Source organism: Miniopterus natalensis, chromosome 9, assembly GCF_054644295.1.
Source record: "Miniopterus natalensis isolate mMinNat1 chromosome 9, mMinNat1.hap1, whole genome shotgun sequence".
In the NCBI taxonomy this organism is placed as follows: Eukaryota; Metazoa; Chordata; class Mammalia; order Chiroptera; family Miniopteridae; genus Miniopterus; species Miniopterus natalensis.
In genome coordinates, this window is record NC_142089.1 from 38015809 (window position 1) to 38036482 (window position 20674).

General features: G+C 35.4%; 1 protein-coding gene across 2 annotated transcripts in view; it reads left to right on the top strand.

Annotated features, from left to right (window-relative positions):
- Positions 1 to 2622: 2622 nt before the first annotated feature.
- ATG4C (autophagy related 4C cysteine peptidase) overlaps positions 2623 to 20674 on the top strand; it is a 55795-nt gene continuing 37743 nt past the window's right edge. Inside the window, exons 1-3 of one of the 2 annotated variants that reach the window (XM_016208495.2) lie at positions 2623 to 2720; positions 16830 to 16973; positions 19540 to 19623. In XM_016208495.2, the coding sequence (XP_016063981.1) occupies positions 16898 to 16973; positions 19540 to 19623 (160 nt within the window). In that variant the 5' untranslated portion in view covers positions 2623 to 2720; positions 16830 to 16897. Of the gene's footprint in view, positions 2721 to 14571; positions 15220 to 16829; positions 16974 to 19539; positions 19624 to 20674 lie in introns of those variants that run through there. The other variant, XM_016208496.2, reaches the window with a different exon arrangement.

Here is a 20674-nt window from a genome sequence, read left to right on the forward strand (position 1 = left end):
ACCAACGTTTGTGGTATACACACATTTTTATTTTGTGTGATTACCATCTACTTTATTTTGAGAATCCAGGCATTGTTTCTCATGGCCTGTAAATGCACAATATAAAAAATAAAATATATTCATTCTTGAAATCCAAGTCTTTTTTTTAATCCTCACCTGAGGATATTTTTTCCATTGCTTTTTCAGAGAGAGTGGAAGAAGAGAGAGAGACAGATAGAAAGAGGAACACCGATGTGAGAGAGACACATCGGTTGGTTGCCTCCCGACCTGGGCTGGGGATTGAGCCTGCAACCAAGGTATGCGTGCCCTTGGCTGAAATCAAACTCAGGACCCTTCAATCTGCAGGCCTATGCTCTAGCCACTGAGCCAAACCGCTAGGACTGACATCCAAGTCTTAATGAAAGTAACAAAAAGGCATGCACACAGCTTGTTAGATGCATGCTATCTGTCCTAAGAAATCAAAACAGAGTTCTGTGTTTTAAAAGATGGAACTGTTACCAGATTGGGCCTGGGGCGGGTCTGCCTAGGGCCCGCTGGTAGTGTGTGAGTTCTTGACTTCATGTAGGAAACATTTCACAGCACGAGTCCAGGTGGCTTTTGAGATTATGTTTATTAAAGCTGGGGACAGTGAAACAAAGGGAGGGCTTAAGGTAGGAGAATTAACAGGAGAGGGAAAGTCAGAGAAAAGGGGACCTCAGAGACAGGTCCAGAAGGTTAGCCCAGGTTGAGCTGCCGCTGCCCACTGCTCCCCTGGTTGCAAGTCTTGCGGGGTCCCTTAGAATTTAGGAGAAAAACAGAAAAGATACAGGTGTGAGCATGGTCTTGGGCAAGTGCACTATGACTCTTTTGTGGACTTTTTTTATCTCTTTGGCCTGCTGGAATCTTAGGGGAGGTGTCAGGGAAGGGTCTTAACAGAATATTTATTAGCTTTTCAGGTGTGTCCTTCAATGTGTTGATTCATCAAAATGTGTGTGTAAAGGGACCAGGGTTATTTTTTGGTTAGTTTCATTTTTAAAGAATGTTATTGAAGGGGGACTGGGAACAAGGCCTATCTGCCCCGGCACAGTCTGGAATGTCAACCATTTGCTGCTAAGTGTCCTTGGCTAGGGAAGATAAAATCTTGTGATTTATTACCTGGCTGTAAATGGCTCAAATTGTTTGGCCTTGTCTAATTAGTTTGTCTCAGTTTCCCTTATTCCACTTGTTAAGGAATTTCCCTAGCTTCTTTCTAGCCTGCCTCAGAATCACAGGCTATCTAATCAGGCAAGAAAACAGTGATTTTGTTTGCTCACTCTAATAAATGTTACACTTGGATTTTGCTACATCCTCTGAATGATTGGTTAATTGGTTTCCCTACTACATAATATACAATAAATGTTCTAGTTACCTGTTTTAGTGAGAATAATGAAAAAATAAGATAATTCAAACCACTTAACACATTAAAACTTGAAAAACATTTCAAATTTAATTTTGAACTTTTAAACTCCGCATTCTGAAAGGTTTCCTTTCCCAAGTGGTTTCAGAGTCATGTAGTACAGCCTGTTAATTTTTTTACTTCTAATTCTTATTACAATTTTCCATGCAATTCAGGAGCATATCCGACAGTCCTTGTTCCAACACAATCTTGCAGACTGCAAAGTGACATAAAATTACACTTTGCATTAATTTAGTATTTCTCTCAACACCCCTTATGAGTAAGCATACAAATTTTCATTTCATAAAAAGCCTTTGCAGATTGCCATGTATTTCAATCCTTAAAAATAATCTGAATGTGGAAAACGAGTGCACACATTCCTTAATATTTTTAGAAAGTATTTACCCATAGCCATAACTACAGATTCCTTTAGAGCACCTTCACAGTAGGTGAAGGAGGGAATACTGCTATTTAACAGAGTGAGGCTTAGGAGGAAGGTCTGCATTAGTCTTAGGGATTCAAGGAGTCCTCTGAAATCCCACTTGGGGTCTGCGGGGATAGGGGACAGAGTGAAGAATAAGTGCAGCCGGCTGGGCGTGGCTTAGCGGTTGAGCATCTCCTAGGATCCAGGAGATCCCCGGTGAATTCTGGGTCCCGGGCTCCATTCCCAGTCGGGGACCTGCAGGAGGCATCCGATCAATGACAACTTTTTTCATTGATGTTTCTATCTCTCTCGCGCGCCCTCTTCCTTCCTGTCTCTGAAATCAACAAAGGTATATTAAAAAGAAAAAAAAGAAAAAAAAGAGGCGCAGTGCATACTGGATGTTGTAGTTCCTGCGGCAGGCAGCGTGGTGTTGCACGGCATGCTGGGAGTTGAAGTTCAATTGCTCAGCAGACACCCAAGTGCAGGCCGAATGTGGTTTGTGTATCAGAGCCCCCGCTTACAGATGGATACTTTCCCTTGGTTGTGGGCTTGCAGCATGGTGACTGCAGCGGCTGGGGTGGCGGACAAAGGGAACAAAGGGACGGATGGAGTCGGCGGAGCAGGAGTGCCCGGGCGGCTGTTAGGGCGGCCGCCAATGGAAGGCAGCTAGTACCCCGGAAGTGGCCGATCTATTGGGTTTGAGAGAGGCCGTTCCTCTCACTACGGTGGCCAGGGAACTGGAGGCGCGGCGGCCGCGGCGCCGGGGTCGGCGTCTGCGGTGCGCGGGCTGTCGGTGGCGGCTTGGCGGCTTGCGCTAGAGCTGGGACGTTCCGCGGGTTGGTGGCTCCTGCGCATTTTTCACACTTCTCCCGGTCTCTTTCGGTGAGGCGGTCGACTGGAGGCCAGGGGAGCCGGGAAAAGGTTGGGGATTAGTGTCTTCGTCCCCGAACGATCCGGTTTCTTGGGGGTTCTTGAGGGGGCCCTGCCCTCAGGGGAGACCCTGTGGCCATCAGTTTTGGGCTCTCTGAGGGTTTTGGCTCCTCCCTCCTGTCTCCTTTCTGATGTCATTTGTCTTCTGACTTCTTGCCCTTTCTGGGCTCCGGAGCTAACGAACCCTAAGCTTTCCCGTGGGCAGCTGTCCCCTCCCTCTCCTGGTGCCTTTCCTTAGGTGTTCCCGGCGCCACCTCTTGACCCCTGCGCTTTCGTATCCGTTTAACTCTTATTTCTCCCCCATGGGAGAAGGTAAAAGAAAGGAAAAAACCAAAACAAAACCCCCAAACCGGATTCCTGAGATTGCAGCCTTCTCATTCCTCGGTCCCCCATATTTGGCCTTTGTTACTGCTCAGACCTCAGACACTCGTCTGAGTATCTCCTCGCTTTTGCATCCAGCTGACTTGCAGTCGCTGCCTCTGCTGCTCGCGTCACCCTCAGCCTTCCACCTCCAGCACCTGTAAGGGCTCTTTAGGCTGCAGACTCGGGTGCGTTCTTACGATGACCGGTGAATACGAAAACGTCGGTGGGCAATCAGCTTGTCTCTGCTTATTGAGTTTACAGTTCTTAGGGTTTCTTTGGCTTACATTTTTGTTTTGTATTGATTATTTCCCACAAGGAGCTCATTGTTACCCTATAACTTAAAGAGTATATGGCTGTACATCTCATACCCGAATTACTTAAATGGGATTTTTTTTTCTTTTCTTTACCTACCTGGAACATACGTTCCCTGTGGAACTTTTGCAGTGATTGTGTGTCAGTTAATAGCAGATAGACTCAAGGGAATACTCTTTCCTCCTTGTTTGTGTGTAATTTGTAATTAGATTATGAATTTTTGAAAGTACCCAGTGGGACTGGAAAAGCTTTGAAAGGTAAAGCCTGTGTATGGCTCAATTTACACATTAATAAAGCTTCTTCCTGGAACAAGGAAGAGTTTGAAATTAGTCCAGTAATCTCATGCTATGTTGAATTAGTTATCAGTTCATTCATTGTAAAATTTTGGGGAACAGTTTAAAGTTAAAAAGTAGCCAATATACGGAATTGTATAATGTAGTAAAAAGTTAAAAAAAACAAACCCACCCATTTAATTGATGTTCTTTTCCTGTAAAATGAGTGCAAATATATTGAAAATTTTATTTGTTGTAATTTTTCATGAGGTATTTCTGTATATTTTGACAGATATGGTAAAAGAGCATTGTATACTATTCACTGATTTTTGTAGACAGAAATTATTGTAGTTCCTGGCTTTTTGGGGACCACGTAACCCAAATAAGTGTGCAGCTTTTCTATTCTGATTATTGCACTATAGAAATTTTAATAATAAATTTGTTTTTCTTTAAACAATCAAATATAATCTTTATGTGTCAATAAAATATACATATTAATACTTGTACCCTGTCAAATTGGGATTATTCCTAATTAATCAGAAATGGTTTCAGCCCTGCTTAATATTTGGGGCTAAATGTAAATATTTCATAATTACTTCACTCATGGGATTCTTTATTGGATAACTGATAAGAGGCTTGATATTATGCAAACTTTTAATATTTTTCCTGAGATTTTATTCATTTAGTAGGCATTTATTGAATACTTTTTACTATTTTCTATTAACACAAAATTGTCAAAACGTTAATTGAGAGTGTCTGCTTGTCCTCAGGTCTGTACTAGATGCTGTTAAAGCATTATTGTATTTAATGGTGATAACAATTCAGTGAGCTATTGAACATTATTTACATTTAGCAGAGGAAGAAACTGAAGCTCAAAGAGTTTATTTAGTCTAGTTCTTTTCTTTCCTCACTGTAAAGATTGGCTTACAGAGCTATAAGGATTTGTTCTCTATCCTGCAATATATAAAGAGTATTAATTCAATACATATTTGCTGAGCAGCTATTATGTACCAGATACTCTTCTAGGTGCTAGAGATAGAACTGTGAACAAAACAGATAAAAGCCCTGCTCTTAGGGAACTTATACTCTAACAGAATGTATGAAATGTAACCTGGCCTTCAAGAAGCTGAAAAAATATAGCCAATATGCATTAGATTTTATGTGTTTTAGAATGTTCAAGCTGAAAAGAGATTAGGGAAGATTTCATGAAGAAGATAAGATATGATTTAGAACTTAAGTAGCAAGTAGGGATTTGGTAGGTAGAAATTGGGAGGAAAGTAATTCCAGCTTGAGGCATAAAATGAACAAAATTCTGAATTGTAGGGGAGAGAGACTGGAAGGAGGGACAGGTAACTGGACTGCTTTGTATCTTCAGTTTCTTGCACGTAGGTGCACAGTGTTGATTGAATCTGAAAAAATGTTTAAATGAACAAAGCTAGAATAAGAGTGCAGCTGTGAGGCAATGGGGAATTAGATCTAGTGTTATTGTAGTAGAAATGGTAGAAAGGATGGATTTAACAGCTGTTGGTGAAAGAAACCAGTAGGCTCTGTTAATTGTTGAATGTGTGGAATAGGGTGGTGGCCAAAGGAGAAAGGAGGCTAGTTTACCAGTTTTGAACAGAGTATTTTAGATTTTCCTATTTCATCAAATCATGAGTTTTTTAAAATTCTAAGGTGCACCATTATTTTATGAGCCACTATGAAAAAAATATTGCCAATTAAAGATCGTCAACTGTAGGATGTATTCAGTGTCAGAATTAAAATATAAAAATGTGTGATCTATAAATTATGAAATAAGGTACTCTTTACGATGGTTAGTGAGCCTTATAACCACTTTACTTTTTTTGAACTATTTATAAATAAATTTGTAATCTTTGATATGCATTCAATCATGTAGCATTTATTTATTTATTAACTAGGCACTCTTCTAGGCCACAGTGATATAGTGGTCAGTAAATACATCTCTACCCTCATAGAACTTCTTGTGTAGCATGGGAGGCCAACATAAATCAAATATTCCATCAAAGAAATTTAAAGTTGCAGCTATTGTGCTATGAAAAAGTACTTGATGTAATACAGAAGAAAAACTGATTACAGGGGGGATAAGAGTGTGGCTGGGAGGGCCCAATGACAGATGATAATATCTTGCACAAAGTGGTGGTGAAGACAGATAGAAGTGGATGGATTTTAGAGATGTTTAGGAGGTAGAACTGGGTGATGGATTGGATATGAGGAATGAGAGAGAAGAAGGTGCCGTCGGCCACCACTAACTTTTCGGCTTTTTAACTGGATGGATTGTAGTATTCAGGCTCACTGCGATAGAAAACATTGTAAGACATGCTTTGTTTGTTAATTTTTGTGTGTGTGTGGCATCAGTGTTCAAGGTTAATTTCTTACTCTTTTTTTCTCCCCTTTATGTCATTGTTTTAGTTAAGTATATTTGAGGAATGGTGTACCTGAAATAAGTTTTTTCAGTATTTTTTCTCTTGAGCAAGCAGGGATAAAGTCCTAGGTGAAAGCATTTGGAAATACGTATTTGTTTTGAATTTATATGTAACATATTCAACCATATATATGAATAGGTAACTGAATAATACAGTCATATATCATGTTTACTTTCACCCAAGATTTGGCAGTAAATTGGGCATCTGGTTAAACTTTAACTTTATTTAATTGATGTATATGTAAATATAAGTGTGTACTAGGAAAAAAAGACATGCTTTTGAATTTTCTTTGAAATATCCCTTGTGTAATTTTTGACAGATACTGAATCAATATAATCAGTTTATTATATAAATTTTACATTTCATAGTAAAGCAGTAGAGTGTATAGAGCAAAGAACATGGGCTTTGGAGTCAGACTACCTGAATTGAAGGTGTGTTTTGCTGTTTACTAGCTGCATGACCTTGCAGAAGTTATTTTGTTGTTTTAAGCCTGTTGTCTTTTAAATCTATAAGATGAGGATAATAATAATGCCTGCCTTATAGAGTTGTTCTGAGGATTAAATGAGATGGTATATATGCATAAATTAACAAAACTTCTGGTATAGAGTTTGTGTTTATTATTATTATGGTGATAGTGATATGGGGTCTGAGATCATCTGGACTCTGTGACACTTTTTTTTTAGAGTCCAGGCCGATTGTTTTGTAGAATGCTTTACAACATGAATTTGTCTGATTGTTTCCTCACAGTTTCAGGTTAAATAACTTTTTTCAAGATTGTTAATTACATAGGAGATGTTGTAAACTTTCCATAGCATCTCATAGCTTGTCCCATTATTGGTGATGTTAAATTTGATCACTTGGGCTAGCCAGATTTGTATATTCAAAAAGTATCTTTCCCCTTTTGTACTTAATAGTTAATCTGTGGGAGTAATACTTTGAGATCATTGGATATTTTGTTTTCCAACAATTTTTTTTTTTCTGTTTAGTGGTTTTAGTAGCTGTTGATGATCCTTACTGAATCAAGCATTGCATTGGTGGTTTCCAAATAGTGGCTTTTCAATTCTCTCAATCCTATGTTTGTTGGCTATCGTCTCTAAAGAAGAGCTATTTCTCCTCTCCTTCTTATTTTAGTATCACTATGTACCCAAGGATTCTTTAAAAAAAAAAAAATTATCCAATGTGTTACAACCTGTTATTATTCTGATGGTGATTAAATTATCTCAAATTTGGTTAGTCCCTTCCAGCTGGTTCCTGTGGCCTTTGTATATGTCCATATTGGTGTTTGAGCACATTCTTACTTTTTGTACAATAAACTATTCAGGCTCACTGTGTATATTCCTTGCTTGAGACCTGGAATCAGCCATTTTACCATGGAGTCCTGGTTCATTTTAGGGGGAAATGGTACTTAGAAACCAAGATTTGGGCGTTGACTATACAGTTAGCCCTTGAACAATGCGGGGGTTATGGGTGCTGACTCCTGTGCGATTGAAAATGCACATGTAACTTTTGACTCCCCCAAAACTTAACCACTTGTAACTTACTGTTGACTGGAGACCTTACCAAAAGCATAAACAGTGAATTAATAAATATTTTGTAGGTTATGTGTATTATATATGGTATTCTTACAATAAAGTATGCTAGAGAAAAAGTGTTATTAAGAAAATCATAACAAAGAGAAAGTACATTTACAGTATTTATTGAAAAACATTCATGTGTAAGTGGACTGATGCAGTTGAAACCTATGTGTTTCAAGGGCCAACTGTTCTCTTGGCTACTGGAGTATCATTGTTTCTAGGCCCTGTCAATGGGGACACACACACATGTATACCGTTTTTTGAAGAAATAATGAGTTTATAGGATACCTTCCATTCAAATTCAAAACCACAGAGTTCATCTTCACCTTCTCTTAGTTCATGCTGTATCTCCCTTTTCGTACAGGGAGGGTTCTCATTCCCAGCCATATCATTACTATACTGATACTCCCTCCAATAACATTTACCAAGTAAAGATTTCCTTGCAATTTTATGTCCTTAGACTATATCCCACTAAACATGCATAGTCAAAGTAGGTGTTCAGAGTTACTTGAATTCTTTTTTTTCTATGTGATTGTTATCAATTTAAAATATTCTTTGAGAATATCATGCTAAGTGAAATAAGTCAGTCAGAAAAAGCTAAGAACCATATGATTTTACTCATATGTGGGATATAAAATTGAAACTCATAGACACAGCCAACAGTATGGTGGTTACCAGAGGGAAGGGGGTGAGGGGGAGTAAAGGGTAAAGGGGGCCAAATATATGGTGGCTGAAGATATTTGACTGTGGGTGGTGGGCACACAATGCAATAGACAGATCATGTATCTTAGAAATGTGCACTTGAAACCTGTATGATCTTATTAACCATTATCGCCACAATAAATTTAATAATAAAAAAATACTTAAGTTCCTACCAAACTACTTTTTAATAGACTCTTTTTACAAAATCAGTTATCTGTGGAACTCCTAACACAGACATATTTTAAAACTTTATCATAGTATATATAGTTATAGGGAACTCCACAACGGTTATATCAGATAGACAGTATGCAGTTTTTTAATCTTTGTAAAGCTTTAAACTTGTAGCTCTATTTTCAAACTGATAGCATATTATTTAAAATTAGAATGATTAGAAAAATGACATCAAACAATGCCATTTGAAAGCCAAAACAATTGTGATTGATTTTAAACAGTGTTCTTCTTTTGACTGATGATACAATTCAAGCATTAATCCTTAACAATAGACATAATTGTTTGGGGTACTTTAACTCATTCCTAAGAAATATGGCTAGTGTTGTCCTGCATTTTTACCCAGAATAGAAAGATTTATGTTATTTTTAAGTCCTTGTTCTTTGTATTTGAAGAATGCCAGTTGTGACTGTGTTACCCTGTAACACATATATTCACACATATTTTTTATGTGCAAATATTTTCATTGGAAAGGGAAAAATATTTCTCTTACAAATTATAACCCTTTTTATTTCTGTCGTGAGACACAACCATAAACAGTCTTGATTTCTGGTTAGTTATAAACATCTTGCTTATTATAATGTAAGGTTAATGAGAACAGGAACTGGGTTTCATGGTTCACTGTACTTCTCATAGTGCCTTACAGAAGTAACCACTCAAATACGTGATGAATAAAAAAATGTGATATTTTATATTTAAAAGACATGTAATTACTAGTCTCAATATGGATATACCTGTTCCTTGGCAAAAATACTTAATGGAATGGGACTTGGAAAAGAGCTTATCATATTTAATGGAATGGGACTTGGAAAAGAGCTTATCCGTATTGTTACAAAGCTCAAAATCACTGTCTCAAACTGAATTCTGCATCTCCTTAACCTTCTCCTCTTGGTTCCCTGTTTCTGTTAATGGCATCCTTATTCTAGACATCAGACCTGAAATCTCTGTATGTGGGCATATAAACATTCATATGTATGGGTGTCCCTCCCAAAATGTATACACACTTTAACAGCTGATAACTCACTTAATTTTCACTCCTTTTCAGGTTTAACTGATTTGAAATAATAGGTGAAGCCAGACTAAGCTTTGAACAAAGAAAATTTGTTCTAAAGTGCTACTAGACTTTTTTATGGGGATTCATAAAAGATAAAGTTATGGTACAAAACCGGAAACAATCGACAAATTGAGGGCACACAAATACCGAATGAAATGATTCTTGATGTTTGGGATTCCATTGCTTCGCATTATCAGTAATGCCTGGACCAGAATAGTCATCAGTTTGAAAACAGACATTGACAAAAAAATTATTCATTTCTGTAGATTCTTTTAAATTTTGAAAATGAACTAACTGTATCTTAATAAACACTGACTTTATAATCATTGAAAGTGTGTATACATTTTTTTGGGATATCTTATATTTGTATGATGTTGCTAGTTTTACCATCTCAGCTTGTTGCTTATATCTCCTTATTTCTTACCCCTTTACCAATAACCTGATTGAGGCCCTCATTACCACTCATATAACATATGAGTGAAGGAACTGAGAATATATAATGTGAAAAAGAGACAATGAAGGTGGGGGGGGAGTAGAAGGTATGTCTTTAAATATCTGATATGCTCTCACATAGAATAGGGATTAGTTTCAGAGGGCACAAACGGGACCAGTTCATGGAAATTAAAGGACACACAGACTTTTGGTTCCGTATGTCTTTCAAGCAAGTGTGGTTGTTTAAAATTAACCAATATCATGTAGATATATGGATACTCTAGAATAGTTATGTTAGCTGATGCCCTAACCACTAAGCCAAACTGGCTAGGGCAATATGTTACTTCTTACATGTAGACTGCATATTTAATAGTTTTTAAAGTTGCACTTTAAAATATGGAGGCTGCAAACGTTCATATTTACCTCGGACTCATCAGAGATTACTAAGGTCCTGACATAATTAAAATTTGTTTATCAGACTGCAGTAAATATTATGTTCTAAGAGGTAATGCTTAAGATAAGAAATGCTTAAGACAGCTCAGATATTAAAAATTCTTACTGTGGTGTTCAAGTAAATGGTTAAAGTCACTTAAACTCTTTCTGTCCCATTTAGGTTGGTTATGATGACAACTTTACAGTCTGTGAACATATAATGCTCAGTGCTGCACAAGTGCAGAATTTTGCCTATTGGAACTTGATCCAAGTCATGTGTGAGGGTAAATGAATATCTGCTCAGTACTTAGTTTCTTCCATAGATGTTTTTCTTTTTCAATTTAAGAGGAGAACACATAAATAGTACGTTCTATTTGTATCATCATTGTAAGTTCACTGTGCATTGTTTTCAGCTGGAGGAGGTAATCCTGAGGAGCCCTAACAATGTTTATAAAATGTATCCTCGAGGCAAAACTACCTGATTTTTGCTATCAGCTCTTTATTTTCTTTCAAAACTGTTTTGAACATGTGTGTCCTGCTCTTACCACGTTGCTGTTCCTTTTCTTAGTCTTTTTGTCTTTATCTCTTACTGTCATCTACTTCTCCTAATCCTTAGCTGTGAAAGGAGACAATCCAAATAAATGTTAGTGTTCTTCTTTTCTTCATATTTGCCACTTAAAAACAATAAGCATGCTGGGTTTAAAAACTGAACACAAAGTTCAGTACATGAGGTTAGACGATTGGCAAGTATAGGTAAAGAGGGGATAGAAATGGATACAATAATTGATGTTTCTATAAATAACTGAGATGGGGAGAAGAAATAAGAGGGCAGACATGACAGATCAATATGTCGAGAGACATTTAAGGTCAGACGAGGGATTGATATTTGTTACTAAAAATGCAAGCAGGTAGAAAAGGTTGCAGTAGCTGAACAATTTAGAGTGGACCTCATAGTTCATTTTATTTGATTGTAGAGCTAAAAGCACATCGAAAATTCTAAATCAATGTTTATATTTTACCTAGCTACAGAATATAATTTGGGGAAGATGCTCAAGCATACACAAATACTGGAAGTCTGCAGTGTTTTTATTGGTCATACTGTGTGGCTGAGATATATTCTATAGAATCAGTCCCTAAAGTTCTCTCTGCCAGGAGCTTTTACTTGGCATTAAATCCTCAGTGGGTAAAATATTCTCTGCATTGCCCTATGGGAGAGGCTGATTACCTTCATCTGCCCTTCAAAGACATTGATTTGAGTACCCATTTACATTTATCAGTTCATAATTTATTGACTGTCTTAATGCGTGGTTATGGTTGGAAAAGTGACTCTCTAAAAATGACATCTGGGTCTCAATCGATGATTTTCATATCAAATGTAGCTCTGCGTTCCAAAAGGACTCTGCTTAGTCTTCACTCTGCTTTTCACATCATTGACAGTAAAGTTTAGTAATAAACCTCATCTGATAGCTTTATTTTACTTTGATGAAAGTTTTCTCCTTTTTAATGCTGTTATCTTTTTATATATATATATATCTTTATTGATTTCAGAGAGTGGAAGGGAGAAGGAGAGAGATAGAAACATCAATGATGAGTCACTGATTGGCTGCCTCCTGCATGCCCCCGACTGGGAATCGAGCCCGCAACCCGGGCATGTGCCCTGACCAGGACTTGAACCCCACTCTCCTGGATCCTAGGCCACGCTCAGCCGCTGAGCCCTGCCCGGCCGGGCTGAGACTACTCTTAAAGTTCACTGTGGTTTCTTCATTTGTGTTTTTTGCTCATTTGTAGTTAAACTAAAAGTACTGTTTGTCTTATCTTTCCTTGGCTCATCTCACAGAAATATAAAGGAAATATTTTAATGGATTCAAGTATTAATTTATTGTTTTTCCTCTTTCCAAACTCACACACTTATGTTAAGGAGAAACAGAAGTTATGACTTAAGGCCTGTCTGCCAAGTTGCTTTTTTTAGCCAAAGCTGCCCTGGGGAGTAACATTGAGGAAGTTCAAGTTTTCTACATAACTAAATAGCTGAACCACAAGAATAAAGTTGTTTATCTTAAGAAGGAAAAATCACTGTGTCTTAGCATTTTTATCTTTCTTTAGGATGTTTAGGAATTTCATAATAGAATGTTTTCTCGGCAGGTTTCTTAGTCAAACAGTTTTATTTGTTTTGTTAGAATTTAATATACCCTGGACACATTTGTAATTTTGTGTATTACATTTTTCACTTGAGTAACTTATTTTGAATAATTTGTTATTTTTAAAAGAGTCTCAATGTAGACAATTTAAATAATAAAGTTTAAAAAAGGGAAGTAAAAATAATATTTCATCTCTTAGAGTTTCCACTTTTAACATTATGGACTTCTAGACATTGTTTTATGCATGTATATGTGCATGATATAAAATACATATGCATGTAGATGCATAAATCATATTCATGCTGTTCTTTCTTCTCACCCTATTCCCTGGATACCTCCTTTTAAAAATAATAAACTTTATTTTTTGGAGCAGTTTAGAGGAATTTTAGGTTCACAGCAAAATTGAGATAAAGTATACAAAGTTCCCGTATACTTCCTGCCTTCCAGTACACACAACTTCCCCTACTATCTACATCACTGTCAGCAAATGGTTCATTTGTTACAGTGAACCTACATTGACATGTCATTATCACCTAAAGTCCATACTTTATTTTTGATGCTGTATACTTTATGAGTTTTGATAAATGTATAATGACATGTATCCACAGTCATAGTATCATACACAGTTTCACTATCCTCAAAATCCTCTGTGTTCTGCCTACTCACCCTCTTCCCATGTGCCCCTAAACCCTGGCAAACCACTGATCATTTTATTGTTTTCATAAGTTTCCCTTTTCCAGAATGACATACAGTTGGAATCATACAGTATGTAGCTTTTAAAAATTGGCTTCTTTTACTTAGAAATATGCATTTGTTTTTTCCTGATATCTTTTCATGGCTTGATAACTCATTTCTTTTCAGTGCTAAATAATATTCCATTGTCTGGATATACCACAGTTTATCCATTCACCTACTGAAGGACATCTGGTTGTTTCCAGGTTTGGCAGTTATGAATAAAACTGCTGTAAACATCTGTATGCAGGTCTTGGTGTAGATACAAGTTTTTATTTCATTTGGGTAAATACCAGAAGTGTAATTGCTGGATCATATCATAAGAATATGTTTAGTTTTGTAAGAAACTGCCAAACTGTCTTCCAAAGTAGCTGTACCTAAAATTCAAAATAATTTCTACCAGCAATGAAAGAGTATCATATTGCTCCACAAGCTTGCCAGCATTTGTTGTTGTCAGTGTTTTGGACTTTGGCCATTCTGATAGTTTGTAGTGGTATCTCATTATAGTTTAATTTTATTTCCCTGATAATGTATGATGTGGAGCATATATTCATCTGCTTACTTGCCATCTGTTATCTTTGGTGAGGTCTTTGGCTCATATTTAGATTGGGTTGTTGTTTATGTTCTTCTTTTTGAGTTTTAAAAGCTTTTTGTATATTTGGGATAACAGTCTTTTATCAAATATATCTTTTGCAAAGATTTTCACCTATTCTGTGGCTTGTCTTTTCTTTTTCTTGACATTGTCTTTCTCAGTGCAGAAGTTTTTCATTTTAATGAAGTCCAGCTTGTCAGTTATTTCTTTCAGGGGTTGTGCCTTTGGTGTTAGAGTTAGGAAGTATTCCCTTTGCTGCTTTCTTCTGGAAAAGATTATAGAGAATTGGTATCATTTCTTCCTTAAATGTTTGGTAGAATTCACCAGTGAAGCCATCTGGGCCTGATGCTTTCTGTTTTGGGAGGTTATTAATTATTCATTCAATTTCCTTAATAGATACAGTCCTATTCAGATTGTCTGTTTTCTCTTATGTGAGTTTTGGCAGACTTTGTCTTTCAAGGAATTGGTTCTTTTCATCGAGGTTATCAAATTTTTGATCATAGAATTGTTCATAATATTGTTTAATCTTCAAGTATCTTGGGATTTTCCAGCTATCTTTTCCTTGATTTTTAGTTTAATTCTGTCGTGATGAGAGCAGACATTGTATGATTTCTACTTTTTAAAATTTGTTAAGGGTTATTTTATGGCCCGGAATGTGGTCTATGTTGGTGAATATTCTATGTGAAACTAAGGGAAATGTGTAATCTGCTCTTGTTGGGTGAGATAGTCTGTAGATGCCAATTATATCCAGTTGATTGATGGTGCTGTTGAGTTAAACTATGTCTTGACTGATGTTCTGCCTGCAGGATCTATTTCTGATAGAGGGGTGTTAAAGTCTCCAACTATTATAGTGGATTCATGTATTTTTTTTTTCCAGTTTTATCAATTTTGCCTCACATATGTTCCCTGGATAGATTTTTATGGTGATAAATATAGATTTTATATTATTATAATACGTATATGTCATAATTTATTTATCAGCAAATAAATGTGCCTATTAGCATACCAGTGTGCTAGATGTGAGGATATAGTACTGAACAAGACACATTCTCTGCCCTGAAGGAGTTTATTATTTGAGAAATAATTATGTAAAATGCTTGCTTCCTCAGGCTCACCAATTTCATCTCTTGTGATGATTGAAAAAATATGAAGTTCCTTTAATGTGAATTTGATCTAGTAAGGGTCAAAATATTTTCATGTTTTCTGCCTTTTTTCTTTTAGAATGTCTGTCCTATTTTCCATTTGGGTTTTTCTTTTTCTTATTGATGTGTAAGAGCTCTTTGTATCTTAGAGATATTAACACTTTGTCTATACAGGGTGTCCCAAACACATGCATACAAACTTTAACAGCTGAGAGCTCAATTGATGTTTCTTTCATTTCAGCCAGACTGAGCTTTGAACAAAGGGAATTCATCCTAAAATGCTACTGGAAGTTTGAAAATGCAGTTGAAGTACAAACACTGCCTTTATAATTATTCAAAGTGTATATACATTTTTTTGGGACACAGGGTATCTCCCCCCCCAAATGTATACACACTTTAACAGCTGATAACTTAATTTCGCTCCTTTTCAGGTTAACTGATTCGAAATAATGGGTGAAACCAGACTAAGCTTTGAACAAAAAAAATTTATTCACTAGACCTTTTTTAAAAGATAAAGTTTATGGTACAAAACCCGCAACAGTTTACAAATTGAGGGCACACAAATACCGAATGAAATGATTCTTAATGTTTGCAATTCCACTGCTTTGAGTTATCAGTAGTGCCTACAGAATGGTCATCAGTTTGAAAACAGGTATTGACAAAAAATTATTCATTTCTGTAGATTCTTTTAAATTTTGAAAATGAACTGTATGTTAATAAACACTGACTTTATAATCATTGAAAGTGTATATACATTTTTTTGGCACACCCTACATATAATAGATATTGAATTTTTCCTAATTATTGAATTATAACTCACTTATTAATAACTCACTTATTAATGCTCTTTTCTTCTTCCTGTATAGAAATGTTCATTTTTATGCAATTTCATTTTTCTTTTGGATTTTCTGTTTTGAATACCATCCTAAGAAAGGCCTTTTCTGCAAGATTATTAAAGCCATTTTAATTAATACTTCCTTGTAGTATATGCACATGGGTCAGGTGTTTGATTCATCTAGAGTTTATAATGTGTGAAGTAGCTTTATTTTTTAAACTGGCTAACTTATTATTCTAGTATTATTTATTAAGTTATCCATCTTTTCTCACTGATGTGAAAATTAAGAAAACATTTTTTGTTGTAAATTGAAACCATTCTATTTTTTAAAAATGCAGTATCAAGATGGGAAGTAATTGTAGGAAATTCCTTAATTTAAAAAAGTGCAACAAACATTTAGGCTTTATATGAAAGTAGTGACTTAATATGAGTGGAAGCCTCCATTCGGAAGATAGTCATCATATTTTATAAGATTTTAAATCACCTTCTCTAATTACAAATAAATCTTAAATAGTCTCACAAATACCAAAACTGAGCTGTGTTACTAAGTTAACTTATTGTTTTTAATTGTAAGTACCTGGGGGAGATCATTGTCTAGTTTTGTATGATAATTTATGCTGTATATTTGGTATTAAATGCTTTTTTAAAATTGAAAATATTTATTGAATATATTATAGTTTGCTCTGTAAAATGAGAAATTGGTTTGCTCATTTCAAGTTCAAATTTTATTTAATCACTTAAATAACTTTAGCAGGTATTGTACCATGTAATATGCACTTATTACTTGTTTTTCTCTTTTTTTCTTTTAGTCAGTACAAAAGATTAAACTCAATAGAAGAATGCAATCAAGTGATGGCTTTTTCTTTAGAATTTGAATATGGAGGCCACAGGGACAGAAGTTGTTGACAAGCTAAAAACTAAATTTGTATCTGCTTGGAACAACATGAAATATAGTAAGTATTGTGATTTAAAAATTGTATAAATCCAAAGACATATTTGAAGATGTGTATCATCTTCCTTTTAAGCCACTGGCAATTGGTTGAGGTTCTTGTTGAATGAAATATTTCTGTAAGGAATGTAGATAAGAGTAACTCCTGAAGAAGCAGCCAAATATCATCATAAGCAATGCTTAGAAACCCAAGCATACTTATGTGGTCCTTTTTTTTTTTTAAATATTCCAAACAGAATTTATTCAGGTGATGGTAATACCTTTGTTTTTAGACTTAATTTCAGGCAACCTCATGTATAAACCAGGAAGCAAACAAAATAGACCCCTGAACACACAAAGCAGACAGTATAAAGTTCATGCACTGATAACTATGAGTTTCTCTTAAACCTAGAAGTACCTTCAGACTCTTTATTTTTAACCTAGTTACTCTTGGTTTGCAAACAAATCCAATAAGAATCATATGGTGGTATTTTTTGTGTGTGTTTTTGTTTTTTACAGTTTATCCCTTTTTACTTGTTTATTTTTCAGTTTTTTCAGTTACAGTTGACTTTCAATATTATGTTTCAGATGTTTATATGACTTTCAAAGTGATCCCCCCAATAAGTCTAGTACCATATATAATTTACAGTATTTTTGACTATATTCCCTATGCTGTATTTTATATCCCCATGACTATTTTGTAACTACCAATTTGTACTTCTTATTCCTTTTACCTTTGTCACCCAGCCCTCCAACCCTCTCCCATCTGTCAACCGATCATATGGTAGTTTTGAAGCTCACTTCAGACTAGAAACAAATAGGAGATTAAGAAGCCTTCAGTCATGGAAAAATACTCTAAGCAGAACCAGTTTCAACAGGAAGAGGTTCATATCCATAAAATAAAACTAATAAAATTTAGTAAAATTCCTTGATATTGCAAATTCAGGTAAAACATGTTGGCAATTCACTCCTGGTTCACTGGAAGTCATGGCCAGCTAGCTATTTAGACATTTATACCTTGATAATAACATGACATTGCATTTTGAAAATTATGAACATTTTTATTTTTATTTAAAAAATTTTTTTTAAACATATGTCTTTATTGATTTCAGAGAGAGGAAAGGAGAGGGAGAGAGAGAGTTGAAACATCAATGATGAGTCATTGATCAGCTGCCTCTTGCATGCCCCCTGCTGGGGATCCAGCCCACAACCTAGGCTTGTGCCCTGACCAGGAATCAAACCAGGATCTACTGGATCCTAGGTTGATGTTCAACCGCTGAGCCACACCCAGGCGGGCTGAACATTAATTTTGAGAGTTGAGACGTAATTTATATACTATAAAATGTACCCTTTTAAGGTGTATGAGTCTGTGATTTTTAGTATATTCACAAGGTTGTGTGATCATTATCACTTTCTAATTCCAGAACATTTTTATTACCCCAAAAAGAAACCCTGTGCCCATTAGCAGCTACTCCCTATTCCTCCCCACCTCCCTCGAGCCCCTGGAAACCACCAGTCTATTTTCTGTCTCTGTGGATTTCCCTGTTCTGGACATTTCATGTAAATGAAATCATACACCTGTGGCCTTTTGTGTCTGACTCTTTTCACTTAATGTTTTCAAAGTTCACCCAGGTTGTAGCATGTATATATTAGTACTTTCTTTTTTTATATAGCAGAATAATATTTCGTCATATGGCTATACCACATTTTCCTTACCCATTCATTGGCTGATGGACATTTAGGTTGTTTCTACTTTTTGGCTAATGTGAATAGTACTGCTGTGAACATTGTGTACAAATATTTGTGTGAATGTATGTTTTCAGTTGTCTTGTATATATATCTAGGAATAGAATTGAAGGATCATATGTTAACCCTAAGGTTAACTTTTTGAGGAACTCCCAAACCATTTTCCAAAGTGGCTGCACTGTTTGAGGGTTTGAATTACTCCACATCCTCACCAATACTTGTTATTGTCCTTTTTTTTTTTATTAGAGCCATCCTAGTGGTTGTGAAATATATCACTGTGAGTTTGACTTGCATTTCTCTGATGAAGTGATGTTAAGCATCTTTTCATGTACTTATTGGCCATTTATATGTATATATTCTTTGGAGAAATGTCTATTCAAATTCTTTGTACATTTTAATTGGGTTGTTCTTTTATTATTGAATTATATGAGTTCTTTATATACTCTAGATAAAAATCCCTAAGCAAAGATATGATTTGTAAATATTTTCTCTCTCTCCCTCTCCCTTTCTGTCTCTCTAAAATCAATAAAAACATATCCTTGGGTGAGGATTAAAACAATTTTTTATACCATAAGAACATTGTCATCTATTTGAAAGTAAATTAAATTTTTCCCCCTCTCATGTTCTTTAAGTAGAGAGAATGTAGTTAAAATATTTAACTGTATTTGAAAGTAGCATAAATCACCCTTATTTTCAATTCATTGTCCAAATATTTTGCTAGCCTTGCCAGAAATGCACATCCATAGTTGAGAATTGATGATTTGAAATGAAATAAAAGAAAATGTTGCTAACTTTTAGTGTGTAATCCTTTAATTGCAGAACAATTTTTCTCTTTTCTCATTTAGGTTGGGTGTTGAAAACAAAGACATACTTTAGTAGAAATTCCCCTGTATTATTGCTTGGAAAATGTTATCATTTTAAATATGAAGGTAAGTGCTAGGTTTGTAACCCATTTAAAAATTTTTGTAGAAATTTATTGTGTAACTGTTTTCACCATTTTATTTCTAGTTCTACTTTTGGCACAGTTCTTTTGTTTTTTACTTCCATTTTTAAAAATTGTAATAAAATTTACCATCTTAATAAATTTTAAGTTCAATGGTATTAATACATTCTTAAGCTTATGATACCGTTATTACCATTCATCTCCAGAACTCTTCATTTGTAAAACTGAAACCCTGTACCCATTAAACAATAACTCATTTCTCTCTTACCCTGAGTCCCCAAAAACTACCATGTTTCTTATAGTGCAGGTGTGTTGGTGATGTCTTTTTCCAGCTTTTTTGTCTATGAAAAAACATATTACTTTCATTTTTGAAAGATATTTTTGCTGGGTATAGAATTCTGGGTTGGTGGTTTTTCCTTTCTTTCAGTAGCTCTGAAGATGTTGCCTCACTATGTTCTTGGTTGTTTTGCTTCCAGTGAGAAATCTGATGTCATCCTTATCTTTCTTTGTACATAATGTCCTTTTTTTTTCTTGACTGCTTTTAAGATTTTTTTATCACTTGTTTGGAACAATTTGATTATGATGTGCATTGGTGTAGTTTTATTCGTGTTTCTTGTCTTGGGTTTTGTTGAACTTCTTGGACCTATTGGTTTATAGTTTTCATCACATTTGAAATTTTTTAGCCATGTTGTCTTAAAGTACTTTTTCTGTTTTCCTCTCTCTTTCCTCTCCTTCTGGGTCTCCAAATACACCTACAGGGTGGGGCAAAAGTAGGCTTACATATTCATGTGAAAAATAATACAATAATTAATAAACAATAATACAAGAATAAACTGTTTCCCCGTACTCAAAACTGTAAGTCTACATTTGCCTACTTGTGTATATAGATAATATAATTAAATTTAACATATCTATGAAACCTGAGTTGAAAAAATTTTATCCAAAGAGAAATTAGCTTGAAAACTTGTTCCTTAAGATTGGTGTGATGCATTTTCCCCCTGTTTGGGGGGCAAAAAGGAGAAGTGAATTTTTATAAA